The 14,087-nt window shown below is 38.0% G+C and overlaps 1 protein-coding gene across 3 annotated transcripts in view; it reads right to left on the bottom strand.

The window, feature by feature from the left end:
• The window catches only part of MDN1 (midasin AAA ATPase 1), a 92,314-nt gene that overhangs the window by 5,520 nt on the left and 72,707 nt on the right, over window positions 1-14,087 (bottom strand). The window contains exons 79-96 of one of the 3 annotated variants that reach the window (XM_030945989.1): window positions 12,637-13,116; window positions 11,887-12,113; window positions 11,390-11,536; window positions 10,993-11,165; window positions 10,457-10,618; window positions 10,157-10,294; window positions 9,749-9,890; window positions 9,355-9,527; window positions 8,983-9,126; window positions 8,218-8,350; window positions 7,278-7,603; window positions 5,610-5,771; window positions 5,130-5,231; window positions 4,778-4,979; window positions 4,177-4,347; window positions 2,585-2,742; window positions 1,017-1,106; window positions 526-641 (exon numbers count right to left, since the gene is read on the bottom strand). In XM_030945989.1, the coding sequence (XP_030801849.1) occupies window positions 526-641; window positions 1,017-1,106; window positions 2,585-2,742; window positions 4,177-4,347; window positions 4,778-4,979; window positions 5,130-5,231; window positions 5,610-5,771; window positions 7,278-7,603; window positions 8,218-8,350; window positions 8,983-9,126; window positions 9,355-9,527; window positions 9,749-9,890; window positions 10,157-10,294; window positions 10,457-10,618; window positions 10,993-11,165; window positions 11,390-11,536; window positions 11,887-12,113; window positions 12,637-13,116 (3,246 nt within the window). Of the gene's footprint in view, window positions 1-525; window positions 642-1,016; window positions 1,107-2,584; window positions 2,743-4,176; window positions 4,348-4,777; window positions 4,980-5,129; window positions 5,232-5,609; window positions 5,772-7,277; window positions 7,604-8,217; window positions 8,351-8,982; window positions 9,127-9,354; window positions 9,531-9,748; window positions 9,891-10,156; window positions 10,295-10,456; window positions 10,619-10,992; window positions 11,166-11,389; window positions 11,537-11,886; window positions 12,114-12,636; window positions 13,117-14,087 lie in introns of all 3 variants that reach the window. The other 2 variants (XM_030945988.1, XM_030945986.1) reach the window with 2 other exon arrangements.

A 14,087-nucleotide genomic window follows, 5' to 3' on the forward strand; every position in this document is an offset into this window, starting at 1 on the left:
TAAAAATACAACAAATCCAATATGAGTAGTTTTAATACTGATATTTCGTTATAGATAAAAATATCCCCCATATTTTTAATGTAAGATGGATATTCAGTGTTTTAAAAGAAGTTTATTTCTAGGTACCTAAAATGGAAGGAAGACCTTGAATTTACATTCCACCAGTTTGAAACAAGTCTATATTTCTTTAAAAAAAATCATTTAATGTTATAAACAACGTAAAACATTTTGACATTTAACATAATCTTTGACTTAACTTCAAATGGTGAAGTTCATTAATCACCTGTTGCACAGGAGAAAAAAAAAAGTAGAAGGCAATATCCTCAGGATGGGTGCCAACTACTCTATCATGTTTGCATTTCATAAAATAACCTAATGTTCCTGTACAAGGAAATTGAAGGCATTTGCAAACAGGAATAATTACTGTAATGCAAGAATGACATAATGCTGCAGTTTTACAGAGGTTAAAGCGCCCCAAACCCACGAGTTTGAAGAAATCAGAAGCCTCAGAAAGGCCCAACTTACTTCAACTTGGCAGCCTGAGTGGGTTCCAGGATGAGTCGCAGCTGTTCACAAAGCTGCTGTGATAGAGGAGCTGTCAGTACTAAATACTTCTGCCACAGCTGTGCTGCCTCCTTCTCCTACAACATCACACAAGGAAATTAAAGTGAATTATGAAAGAACAAAACAAGAGGGGGAGCACTGTCTGAAGAAAGAAACCAAACCACAGTGCACCAAGGGGAAGGCAGCAATCAGCTAAAACTGAGGGTGCCTCACATGACAATCTGCATTCACATTCAAAACAAGATCTGAAACAGCATCCTGCTTCAAGGATAACATAATATGTTTTTTAAAGTAAGGTAAATGTAACAACAAAAATAGTATCTATATAATGTGATTTTGAGTATTTAAATTCCAGCCTGCTTGGATTCCTCAATGTTTTAGCAGTAAAAGAAGATGAAATAATGCAATGAAGGATTCTTATGACAGTTTTATATTCAAATGAGATCACGAACCTCCTCTGGAGTTCCAGGCTGTTGTGTCTGCCAAGCTTCCAATTGCCTTTCAAGTTCCTTTCTTAGCTCTTCAGGATCTCTAATGATGTGCTAGAAGTGGAGTTACAAGTTTTATGAGACAGAAAATTGAGTTTACACATCTGGTGATTCCCAAAGTATAGCAAACTATAAAGAAAGTAAAATGCATTGTTCTCATTCTTATAAACAACAACAACAAAAAAAACTAATACCTCAATGAACATTCTAAATCTCCCTGTTTTTTTAAGAGCTTCTATGTACATGAAAGACAAACACCTCCCCACAAATATCTCCATATGCGATTTAATCACTATAGAAACAAAGCTAGGAACATCTATGATAATGACACTGAATACAATAAAATACAGAATTTCAAGATAAATCAATGAAATTATCTTGACAAACACCAGATTTATCAACAGTATAATGGAGACCAAACTATTGAACAATATACCTAACTACTATCTTTGGAAACAGAGTATAATTTCACTTAGTTACATTTTTATACAAGCTTCATTCAAACCACTTCAAGATTGAATGACATTATCCTCGTTACCTGGCAGCAAATATTATTTGATAGGCCATTCTGTTAAAGGGCACCCAAGCTTTATGATACTTCTTTTACTCTCACTGTGTTTTCAGCGACAGCTTCTGTCCCTGACTTACAAACCCCCAGTTTGGGCAAACAGCAATACATGGTCTCTATAACCTGCAGGCTTACACACTAAGGAAAATAAGCCCATAACTCCAAGCTCAATAGTCCCAGCAACTTCTCATTCCTCAAGAAGCAGCAGCTGTCCCACTGCTCACCTGCTGCACCTTTAAGGAAGGGAGAATGAACAGAAATGGAGCAGATTTCTCTCCTCTTCCTTCTGCTGAAAGGTGAGAAGCTGCACTTTTCCCCCAGCTGCCTCTTTCCCTTCCCCTTTAAATGGTGCTGCAAGAGCTCCCTCTCCTGTTCCACATTTTGCATGGAAAAAAGCTCAAAGCCACAATTATTCTGACAACATGAAAACACTTGCACTCAGGAGTGTTTTTCCAAAAAGCTGCAATACTTGGCATTAAGGTAGAAATACCCAGTGCAGCTGGCACACAACCCTTTCTGTGTTATGCATAGAAACAGTAAAATAACACCCTCCAGGACACCATACTGTAAGAATGAAAGGTCAATCCTTCTAAAAAAACCCCACACTGAAAATATTTTTATTTTATCAACTGGTTATCCACCACCAACTGCTTCTATGCCATAGGTCTTTATGATAAAATGTGCTTTTTCACAGAAGTTTGCACTGGAAAACCATGTTAACAGGAAGCTCTAGGATCTTCTAGGCCATGGTATTTTGGAATTGAGACATTAATAAAAAGCTCAAAAAGATTCTACAATACTTACAATCAGCTGTTATAAAGAAGTACTATATTAATGTATAATGACTGAATTGGCTGAAAAAAGTAATTCTAGTCTTTTGCATTCACAGAATTTCATTAACACAGGTCAAGTAAAACCATCTCTTTTCTCCTGTAGCTGAAAAAAGACAGACTGGGTATCCTACCTGGGAAATGTCCATCAGAAACTGGTGGGCTGTGTGTATGGTCGAGTCCTTGCTTCTCTCTGGCTTCTCTTCAGCCACCTTTAGTAGCTTCTCTGGTGCAGAGTCACTGACCTCCTCTGAGTCAAAAGTCTGGAGCTCTGGCTCCACGTCACCTGGTCCTACAACCACAAAACTAATTACTGACTTCATGGGTCAATATAATACAAGAAACAATATTGTATCTTGACTCTTTCACGGAGCATCTCATATGCTTTGTACTGCAGCTGACTCTTCCTTTTAAAAGAACTGCCAAATTTTAAGACATTTCATTCTAGGAATGGGATGAATACATCTTGCAACTCACTGGAACAGAAAACCATGCATTTCCTAATGCAAATTGTTTTTCTGTCTTGTAAACTTCTTGCTAAACAAAGTAATAGTTAACAGATATTTAACACCTGACAGTTCCACTGGTGAAGTACATTTATTGACTCTCATAGCCTCTATGACAGAATGATAGGAGGTATAAAGTCATATGAGAAGTCAGAAAATCATCATTAAAAAATGGCAATCTTTATCTTTTACTCTCCGATTTTTTAACAGAACAGTTTTCTATAAATCAAAATTCAATTTACAAATAAAAGAATGGACTAGAGAATTTGTTTTATTACTGTTTCTGCTGTACTACGCTATTTAACAACTCATTTCTTAAGAATTATTCTAAAGGAGAAAAAGAATGGCATTGTAGGACATGTTTCAAAAACTAGTTTTTCAGAACATAGTTAGAGAATCATGTGGAAAAACAAGTAGACCTATTACATGCACACCTGTACTATAAATAGAGTCTAGCAAGAGATCTAAGTGATTAAAGCTCAAGGGAGTGGGAGGCAAGAATGTAAGCTTGTAAAACTCGTCTCCCCTCTCCAGCCATGCTTTGTGTTGTTCAAGAAGAAAACTCTTCAAAATTCCAATCTATGATGTAATTTACTTATTCATCAAAATTACAATTTCTATTGCAATTGGCAAGAGATACTTCTACCTAGTTTTTTTTTGAAGGGGGGGGGTGTGTGGCTGACAAGTCAGACCTATCTTGTCTACCAACTACTTCTGTTAGCTGCTCAGTTTTGTTCCCACTTAAGAAAGAAGGCAGTGAGAGTTTGGTGCTACCTCACCAGATGTTGTTCAGACCAGCTCCTCTACTTCTTGCTGGTTTGTTTTTTTGGTTTTTTTTGCCAGAAGTTATACATAAAACAGTTGAGTTATGTGGTGCTGATGGTGGTGACATTGGAATGCATTGTTAAATGCCAATTAATTAAATGAATTGGCACTGTGTTGAACAGCAGGGAAGTGTTTGCTTTTCATTTCTTCAAAGTGGTGGATAAAGATTAGAGACCATTAACTTGAAAGAAAGCAGTAAACCTCTCTGTCAGTCAATTTAGCAAAGGCTAATGCTGGTTACTGGGCAGAAGTAAGAATACAGCTGCAGAGGAATCAATTTAGAGCAGGCATTTAGCCTTATGAAACATATCTACTACATGCAAATCTGAATACCTATATATACATCTAAAGATCCATATCAGCATGCATTTACAATGCTTTACAAGTTAATGTACCAGAAGGTTTAGTGGCATTAGACTTCTTTTTTTCTGGCTTCAGCTCTTCAGTGTCTACTGCTCTGAGATCCTCATCCTCCATTTCTGTTTCCATTGCTGCATCTTCAAAGTCTCCTTCTTCCTTTTCTTCAGGAGGCATAAAAGGTTTCTCTTGTTCCTTGCTAGCTACATCTGCACAAAGACAACACTTGTGAAGAGGAAAGTGGAAGGAGAAGTAGTCAAGTTAAAAAAATGTTGCATTCTGAGGCCACTGTGTATCAATTTCAGTGAACTTAGAAGAGATCTGAGGCTCAAACCCCTATTTTATCTTTCATTCTGCTGTGCTGTGTCATGTCAGTAAGCTATTGCCTTGATTAGCTGAAGTAAGATTTGAAGAGAATAGATTGTAAAGATATTAAGATAAAATCCATTTTTTAAAGTCAAAATGAGTATTTTCAGAAGTGTTATTGTTGGTTGGAGTCTGACTGCCAAAGAGTAGCATTTATTGTAGTGAAATGGTGTGGTTGCTTAAAAAGCAAACAGGGAAAACTACAGCAAATACGAGTGTTTCAGGATTTGATTCTGCAATGACAATTCTTTATCCCCAGAAATCCCACTGTACCATATGTCTGTGCATCATAGTGTTCAGAGCCTTCTTTAATATGTTCAAATGCATCAGCCTCCTCCACGTTTTGTTTAGGCTGAGCTGCATCCTGCTTTGCTTCACTGCTGGATTCCATGGTTCTCAGTCGCTTGTGGATGCGTTCATTGTGATCTCCCATCGAGCGCTCGTTGTCTGCCTGGCCAGGTTTCCTCTTGAAACTCTGAAAAGGAATAAATTAACACCATGAACTTCAAGAGAGGTGTAACCCACCACTAATGAGAACAGTGCTCTGACAAGGAGAAACTGAGTCCTGACTATTTGCTGGTCAATATTAAGACATTTAAACAAAAATTTAAAAGAAGAGACCAACCTGTGTATTTTTTATGCTTTGCTTCTGAGAAGCCATCCGGGCCATGTGTGTGGATTCATGGCCTTCTGACTGATTTGCACTTGAAGCTCCAGTTCCACTTTCCTGAAAGAAAAAAAATAAATTTCAAGTGTAACAAAAAACAGAAAAACTACTGTAAACAAACTCCAGATGTTAACCTGCAGTGCTTTGCTACATTCTGTTCTGAATGACCAATGGCTCATAACTGCAAGTATAATTCTTATGGACAGCAGACAAGCCACTTTGTACTACAGTTCAACTATTATCCTAAACTTATCTTTACAGCAGTGAAAGTGCAGGGTATCTACATGGTCTTTAAGGTTTTTTCAGTGAATTTACAACTGGTATAAACTAAGGTCTTATATACAGTTCTTAAAAACTATGGCAGCAGTTCCCTGATTTCAACTTGAAAACATATTAACAAATTTAGCATTTTAACTCAGACAATTCCACATAATTTACCTCTTTAGACTGGTCTCTTTCTGAAGCCTCTCCAGCCAGCTCAACAGCACTGTCACTCTGCAAATTTTCTTGCCCAGTCTGCCCTTGTGTTTCATGCTCCATTCTTTCCTCGGCCTCAGGGATCTCTTCATCCATCTCTGAATTATCTTTATCCTCCTCTTCCTGAAATAATATCAGATTATTTTAACATTCTAAAAAACACTGAGAACTGTGTGTTACTGGAAGGCACTTAAAGACAAATACAGTTATAAGACACAGTCAGGATGGCTTGAAAAGGGAAAGGCCTGTTTAACTGGATATCCCTTCTGTGATGAGGTCACCAGCCTAGCCGATGAAGAGAAGGCAGTGGATGTAGTTTTTCTGGATTTTTAGTAAGGCTTTTGATAGTGTCCCTCACAGCATCCTCTTGGACACGTTGTCCAGCTGTGGGATGAATGGATTCACAGTGTGCTGGGTGGATTCTAGGGCTAAAATAGTTGTAGTGAATGGGGTTTCATCTGGTGACAGTCACCAGTTCCTTGGGTTTCAGCTCCAGGACTAGTCCTGTTTAATGTATTTATCAATGATCTAGATACAGGAGTTGAATGCTCCATTGGCAAGTTTGCTGATACAAACTAGGAGGTGTTTTTATCCTCTCTTGGAAGATAAAAGGCCCCTTGCAAAGGAATTTAGATTGATTGGGGTCACTGGACCATGATTAAGGAGATGAAATTTAACAGGTCCAAATGCTGGATTCTGCACCTAGGATAGAATAATACTGGGCTCAAGCATAGACTGGGAAGAGGAGTGGTTGGAGAGAGCCCTGCAAAGGGATCCGGGGATGCTGGCCCACAGCAGGCTCTGTGTGAGTGAGCACTGAGTCCTGGCAGCCAAAAGGACAACCCCCATCCTGGGGTGCATCAAACACAGCAACACCAGCTGGTCAAAAGAGGTGGTGAATCCACTGTATTCAGCACTGGTGCAGCCTCACCTGAGTGCTGTGTGCAATTCTGGGCACCCCAAGTTAAGAAGGATGTGAAGGTCCTTAAATGTGGCCAGAGGACAGTAACAAAGGTGGTGCAAGGGCTGGAAGCCATGTCTTATTAAGAGTGGCTAAGGATTTTGGGCTTACCTAGTTTAGAGAGAAGGAGGCTGAAGGGTGGCCCCATTGCTCTCTACAACTTCCTGAGGAAGGGACATAGAGAGATAGGTGCTGATCCCTTCACCCTGGTACCCAATGAGAGGATGCATGGGAATGGTCATTAGGACTTTAGTATTATTTCTTTACTTACAGGGTGGTCAAACACTGGAAAAGCTTCCTAGAGAGGTGGCCAATGCCCCAGAGCTGTCAGTGTTTAAGAGGCATTTGGACAACGTGCTTAATAAATATGCTTAAACTTCTGGTCAGCCCTGAGGTGGTCAAGCAGTTGGACTAGATGATCTCTGCAAGTCCCTTACAGCTGAAAGAATCTGCTCCACTCTAACACAAGGCTGAGGAGGCAGCAGTAACACAGATAGTAGAAACACATGCTTAATAAGCACAGTTCTTATTATCTTGACGAAGACTCTCACTAACATTGTGTCTATTCAATGTCAAATTTGTTTCAGAGTATCACAGAGCACATCCATTTCTTAAATCTTGTATAAGGCAATTAAAAAAAAATCACACTTTTATTTATCACACTGTACCTGAGGCTGAAGGCCTTGGTCTTCATTAGGGATTCCCTTATCTTCAGCAGATTCATTTTTCTTCTCATCAGGTGGTTGTGACTCTTCCTCTTCTTCTTGTGCATCCTCAGTGTTCTCTGCCTTTTCTTCTTGATCATGATCTTGATCTTCTTTATCTCCTTCATCTTCCTTTTCCCCTTTATCTTCAGAAATGCCTTCTTCAGCTGCTTTTGCATCTTGATCATCTCTTTCTGTCTCACCAGTATCCTCTGCATTCTGTTCTTCTGTCTTCTCTGCCTCATTTAAATCCATAGGTTTTTCATCTATTTCAAAATCATTCTCTTCTTCTGGGTTAAAAAAATCAGAGAAGTATATAAAACTTTCAGTGAAGTATAGAGACAGTGAATATTACAGGTATTTGGAATAAAACTGCCCAGCCTATCAAAAACCCATAAAATAGTCAGTTCTAGACACAGAATCTGTGTTTTCTACAGCCAGATAATTCCTTTAAGTCACAGTTGATTTCTAGCTAGCAGTACAACAGGATGAATTCCTAGTAACTTCCTTTAACCTAATACTCCTGAAAGCAAATTGACTTTTGAGAGTACAAATACTTAGAAGTATAATAGAAGAAAAATGAAACCACAAAAGCAACTGGACAATTCAGTAAGGAGATTCCAGCCTGAGTTAGGCTGTATCACTTGGGTAGCATGACAAGCATGCTCCACAGTATGCATGAAAGGGAGGTAAAGGAAAATGTTGTCATGCTGACTTCTTGTCTGGCCTGCATTTGGTATGTTGGTATTTGGATGCACAGATGAATTTGTAGGTTATTGGTGGTTATACTGAATCCTACCACCATCTCCCTCCTTTCTATAGACAAAAAGGGTTCATGATCTGATTGTCCCCCCCACTTTCATGTGGCTTTCATCTAGGAATCTGTAGAGATTTTCAGCTGTACCTTCATCCTCCTCATCATCACTCTTCTCATTACTCTCCAGATTCAAATTATCAGGAAGGTCCAAAGGTTCAACTTCAGGCTCCTTTTCTTGCTGGCCATGATAAGGATCTACTTCATTGTCATCATACTCACGCTGTCAGCAAAAGAATGGGGAAAAAAATAACAGGCATGGACTAAGTGGGAGGATAGGCAAAGATTAGAAACAAGATACTACTGTATTCTCTAGAACAAAGAAATGCTGGATACAATATTACATTTTGATCATTTAAAAGTGGATTTCCAGTGGTACACATAATCATGCATAAGGAGCAGAAAGAGTAATTTCATCAAATGCATTTACATAAATTGGTGGTACTTACAACCATCATGTTTTGTGTCCAAAAGCCAATCTTCCTAGGTGAAACATTCTAAACAGAATATGCACTCTTGGAGATGCTAAATGTACTCTTGCATACTAAGGTGTTTCTTTTGCTAAACACAACAGAATTAGAGTTTTGAAGCTTTGTCCGTCAAAACATCAATTCAATGTAAAGCCTGTTTTAGCAGCTATTACAAGTTCAGCTATTACATATTCCAGCAATCCTTTCTGGAATATGAATCAGAAAATAAATGTGCATTATAACGAATACAGTATGGTTTACTTTTAGCTCTGAAATGAACTTTTTTTCAGGGTGCTTCACTATTAAAAAAAAAGCATTTCAAATTCTCAGAAACACATGGTATGAGCAACAGCAAGATACTCCATGTAGTCCAAGTAATTTTTACCTCATCAATTTGTTCATGGATTTTCTCTTTATTTCCACTGTCCTCTTCCTGTTGCTCTTTTTCCTCATTCTTGGGAGGCTTTTTTTTATTATCCTTGTTTCCTGTCCCCAAATTGTCATCTTTTGCAACGAGCTCTGAATCCTCCTATTAATAAATCCAAAAGAAGCTCAATTAACTTTATCCACTTTTCAAAGTCTTAGTGACATCATCTCCTATTAAAAAAAAAAGACAACACTCAACAGAACTTATTCCCTGAAATTATCCCCTTCTAAGGCAAGAAGCTACAAGAGGCAATTCCCATTCTAGGTCACATTAAGTTAGAAGAGTTCAATTCCTTTGATACTTTTTTCCCCCCACCCTGTTCCTGATTACCTCATCCATTCCTGGTCCAGTTTCTTCTGTTTTACTACTAGCATCTTCTTCATCATCATCATCATCTTCATCATCCCCCCAGAGCCTTTCATCTAGTTTATCATCAGCTTCAGCATTATCAAGATTGCCCATCTGCTTATCCAGTTCTTCCTCTTCATCTGAATTTTCCTCATCTTCTGTGTACAGTTCAGAGTGTGTTTCAGTACAGAAGAGAGAAAGGTAATGTTTTTGTTAACTTTAGAAGCAAATAAGCAATCCTTAATTTTATCACCCCATTCGGTTAATTGATATATGCTGCAAAGGACACACATGCACATGTTATAGGAAAGCATCAACCATTACTAGACTGATCTATAACTTTTTTTATAAGTTTGCCATAGTGAAAGAACCAAACCTTTTTTCTCCAATTCTCCATCATGCATCTTTCCTTCAAAGTCTTCAGACATTTCAATTGCATTATCTTCTCCTTCAATGTCTGGTTTAGAATCTTGATCCTCTTTCTCCTTCTCTTTCCCTTTTTGAAAACTGTCTTCTATCTAAATCATTGGTAAAGCAAAAAATTACAATGAATCTTGCCGGTATATTAAAAGCTTCACAAGCATATTAAAACAAACAGAAACATATTGTGACATTAAAAGTATCACGACAAGATTCATAAGCTGATAGGCAAAGATAAAAGCCAACATAAATAGGAGACAGAAGATAACTTTGTGTTTCTTTTTACCTAAGACATCCACATCATAGATTTCAAGGGCTTTTCCAGTTTCACTTCAATTAAACAATATCAACCCCAAACACTTGCCTGATCTTCACTTTCTATTTTGTCGCTCACATCCTTCTTGCCTTCCCCTTCTCCAATACCACCATCCTCATAGTCATGGAACTCTGTTGCTCCCTCTCCTGCTTCATCTTCAAGTAATTCTTTTGGCAGACAAAATCCCTGCAAAGGTGAACAGAAACCCAAAATCTTCCTCAGTAGTAAGTACACTTTTCAGCTTCCTTTCTACTCAAGACTTTTACACATTAACTTTATGCTTGCCATATATCCACTGTTACCTCTACTAACTTACCTTCATATCCACTGTTACCTCTACTAACTTACCTTCAGAGCAAGCTCTGTAAAAATGCTGGTTAGAACAGAAAGCAGTTTTCCAGTACTCCTGTGAGATGCCAGTGAAATGGTGAGGTAGAACAGGATGAGGTCTGAATATTTGCAGAGCATGGGCTTTAGACGCACCAGCAAATAGCAGGACTGGTTGAAGAACTACAGTTAAAACAAAAAAATCAGCTGTCAGTCATTACTTGTACTTAATGACATGCACCTCAGAGAGGCTCATGACAGTGACTGAAAACATGCTCAAAGCAGAAATATCAGGAGGTGTGTTTAAGTACTATTTCTAACGTTTCTGGAGCTTTTTGTAGATTTTTCACAAAAACTTTGTCTTCTTACTACAGGAATGTTTAGCTTTTGCCAGATACTACAGAAGACTACTTTTATTTGTCCACAGTTTCTCACATGCTTCTAGTTCTAAGGCACTGGGCAAGAAGAAGCAATGCACATTTAACCACCAAAGTAGTTACAATTCCAAGTATCTCAAGACTCCTAAGCCAAAAAACTCATGAAAAGAAAAAATTTACCTTATGTTTATATGACATGCAATCTTCCCTGTAAGATTTCAGGATCTCCAGGAGTTCTGAAACACCTAAAATTGCCTTCTGCACATGTAAAGCCTCCAAATCAGCAGACAGATCTTGATCCAAAAGTTTAGTTATATGTCCAGCTTTAATCACATCAAGTAAGGCTGCATCCTCTTTGTTTGAAAGACATTTAAGAAAATGGAGATCAAGTCAGATATTCTAAAAATGTTACAGCAAGCAATCTAGAAATAGCCACCCTATCTGTCTAAATACACAATTTCTATTAAAATAGTAACTTCCTTGTGTATTGGTACCTCTGACACACACTGTTTAAAAAATTAAGGTTCGCATGGTTTAAACTCTTCTGCTCCCCACTCAAGTACATTGACAAACTTACCATTTTCCTCTGAAGATTTTTCTTCCTCTTTTGCACCTTCCTGTTTTCTCTCTACCAAACACTGAACAGCATACAGAACAGCATGGATAACAGTTTCCACTTTTGTTGAGAACTGCTCCACAAACTCTTCATCCGAGTGTTGATTTCCTTTTGAACCATAACACAGGCAGTTTTACATGCTTGTAAACATGGATTACAGGTTCCTATGTTTCCTTTCTGCAAGGACAATGACAGCACTATGCAACTTTTACTACATAGTTCTACCAAAATCTCCTTGCTAGTCGTGACCTACAACTATGGTGCAGGATCCATCACTAACAGAGATGGTAAAAAATTATACTGCACAAATAAAGTCTGGACTACATTTTGCAAGTTTTAAGTTCATGAAGTTTTTGGATATCAGAAGGAACACAGGGCCACCTTCAGCAATAACCAAACTAATAAATTCTTGTGTCTTTACCAACATTATAAATCAGGTAGAGAAAAATTATCCTTACCAATGTAATTTGACAAGGGAGCAAGAAGCTGTGTTCTCCAGGCTGTGAAGTGTGAAGATGTGTTATTAACTTCTTCTTGTATATACTTCAGGCTCTTGATTAGGGCCATCTGATTTGCAGCTTCCAAGTCTTGCCCATTTGGAAGAAACAGGGACTCTATGCTTTGTAACTGGGCTGAGACTTCTAGCAAACAACTCACAGCTGATGTGCAAACTTCAAAGTCTCTCCTGTAACAGAAATACCATCATACTGAAAGAAGAACAAACAGTCCGACTTAAGATTAAGCCTTTTCTTGGTCATGAATAAGGGAGAGGCAGCATATCTCCATCCTGAATTTATTAAATAAAAGATTTGACAAAAAGCTTCTAGTCACACTGTTTGAAGCAGAGAGAAAATTAGAAGATTGTTATTAAATAGGCTACAAACACATTTTAAAATTAAAATCTCTTCATTAAATTTATATTTGAAATTCACCTCATTAGCTAAGGAGCTATGGGGATAAAAATCCTGAGAGACCAAAGACATAGTGGGAAGCCGAGATAGAAATTTTTTTCACTTGTCAAGAGAATGGGAGATAGCATACATTTCTTTAAAGAGTCAGGCACTTCATTTTACAAAAAAAGATGAATGGAAAAATGTTTGAAGAGCACCTGAATCCACTCTTCAGTATATGCATAGGTGGAAATTTTCAAAATTACTTCACACATACTATGTGAACATAAAGAAGGGATGTTCATGTGTAGGACTCACCAGGAATAAAAGGAGGTCTCACGTGACTGTTGTCTTACTCTGTCCACCTCTGCTTTCATGGCCTTCACATTTGCTATCATTGCAGTCAATTGTGTAGCTACCTGCAGCCACAACTGATCCTTATTTCGCATCCTGCACCCAGGAGGCAACTGCTCAGCCGACACTGGAGACAAGTGCTTTAGATCTGAGGGAATCAGGTCAGGTATTCCTGCAAGAACATCTCCCATTTCAGGGACTGAACTCTGAGGAATGTTGGGTTTGACATTGGTCCCTTCACTGTCACTGCATCTGGCTGACTCTTCTTTTGGGCAGCACTGCATAAACCAAGACAGCTCCTCGAGAACCATCACACACTGCATGCAGAGCTGCTGCAGTCTGTCCGTCCAGCATTGAATACTGCCTTGAGGAGGAAATGCTGCATTGTATTCTCTGTCAGCAGTCAGCCTAGTATCTATCTCTTGTATACAACTCAGGAGGTTCCTAGTTAAGAAGAAAGAAAGAGAAGTTAAAATCATGGAGTTTTATGTTGTACTTCCTTTTTAAAAGATCTACCTTTAACTAAATTATTTTTTTTTTTAAATCTAGATAACAACTTCTCCTGGAAAAACTAAAACAATAGTTTTTTGGTTTTTTTTTTAAAGATTGGTTAATTAGTGATTTTTTTCCCTCCCAGAATTATGAAATACTACAAAGCCCTGGAAATCTGATTTGTTATGGAAGTCATAGCAATGTAGATAAATGTCCACAAAGTTTTACTATTTCTGTGACTGTAAAGCTGACGAGTTTGTTTAGTTGGGGTTTTCTATTTATTCATTTTTTTCAAGTTTTCTGGCCTTAGAATAAATTTTGCAGCAGTAATCTCCAGTCCAGAATTCCTTCTCTGTACAAAGGTGCTAGCTCCCAACCTGACTTCTAGAAGTTTCATGGACTACAGAGTGCTAAGCACAAATATGCTCAACAAAGGTGGCATTTGCAATGACTCTGATGACTCAAGCAATGAAAGGAAAGATCACATAGAGTAAGAAAGATTCTTACACACTTTTCCTTTTACAGTTTTGACACAATATGCAGTATGTCCCACCTTTCTAGAATTTTTCTTTGTAAACTGTTGACACGTTATTTATTTTGGCTCAAAATACCATCCAGATCATTTATTTGCCCCAGGTCAAGCCAACAACTTGAATGTAAACAAAATTAACTTAGGCCAATACTAAACGAGAGATATAACAATCTGCAAGTTTAATGGTTTAACTGTGTAATTAACTACAGGAATTAGTTCACATATATGCCTTACTTGTTCTACAAAATTATTTTGATTCCAAAATACTGGCTGCAGTGATAGGATAAACTTAGATCTTAAACTTAGAACTTTCCTATCTAGGCTTGAGAGAAGAAGAAATATTGGGAAGCAGAGGAAAAAAGCTGTTATTTTCTTCTGCCTTATTTTCCAT

The sequence above is a fragment of the Camarhynchus parvulus genome, chromosome 3, assembly GCF_901933205.1.
Source record: "Camarhynchus parvulus chromosome 3, STF_HiC, whole genome shotgun sequence".
Classification (NCBI taxonomy): Eukaryota; Metazoa; Chordata; class Aves; order Passeriformes; family Thraupidae; genus Camarhynchus; species Camarhynchus parvulus.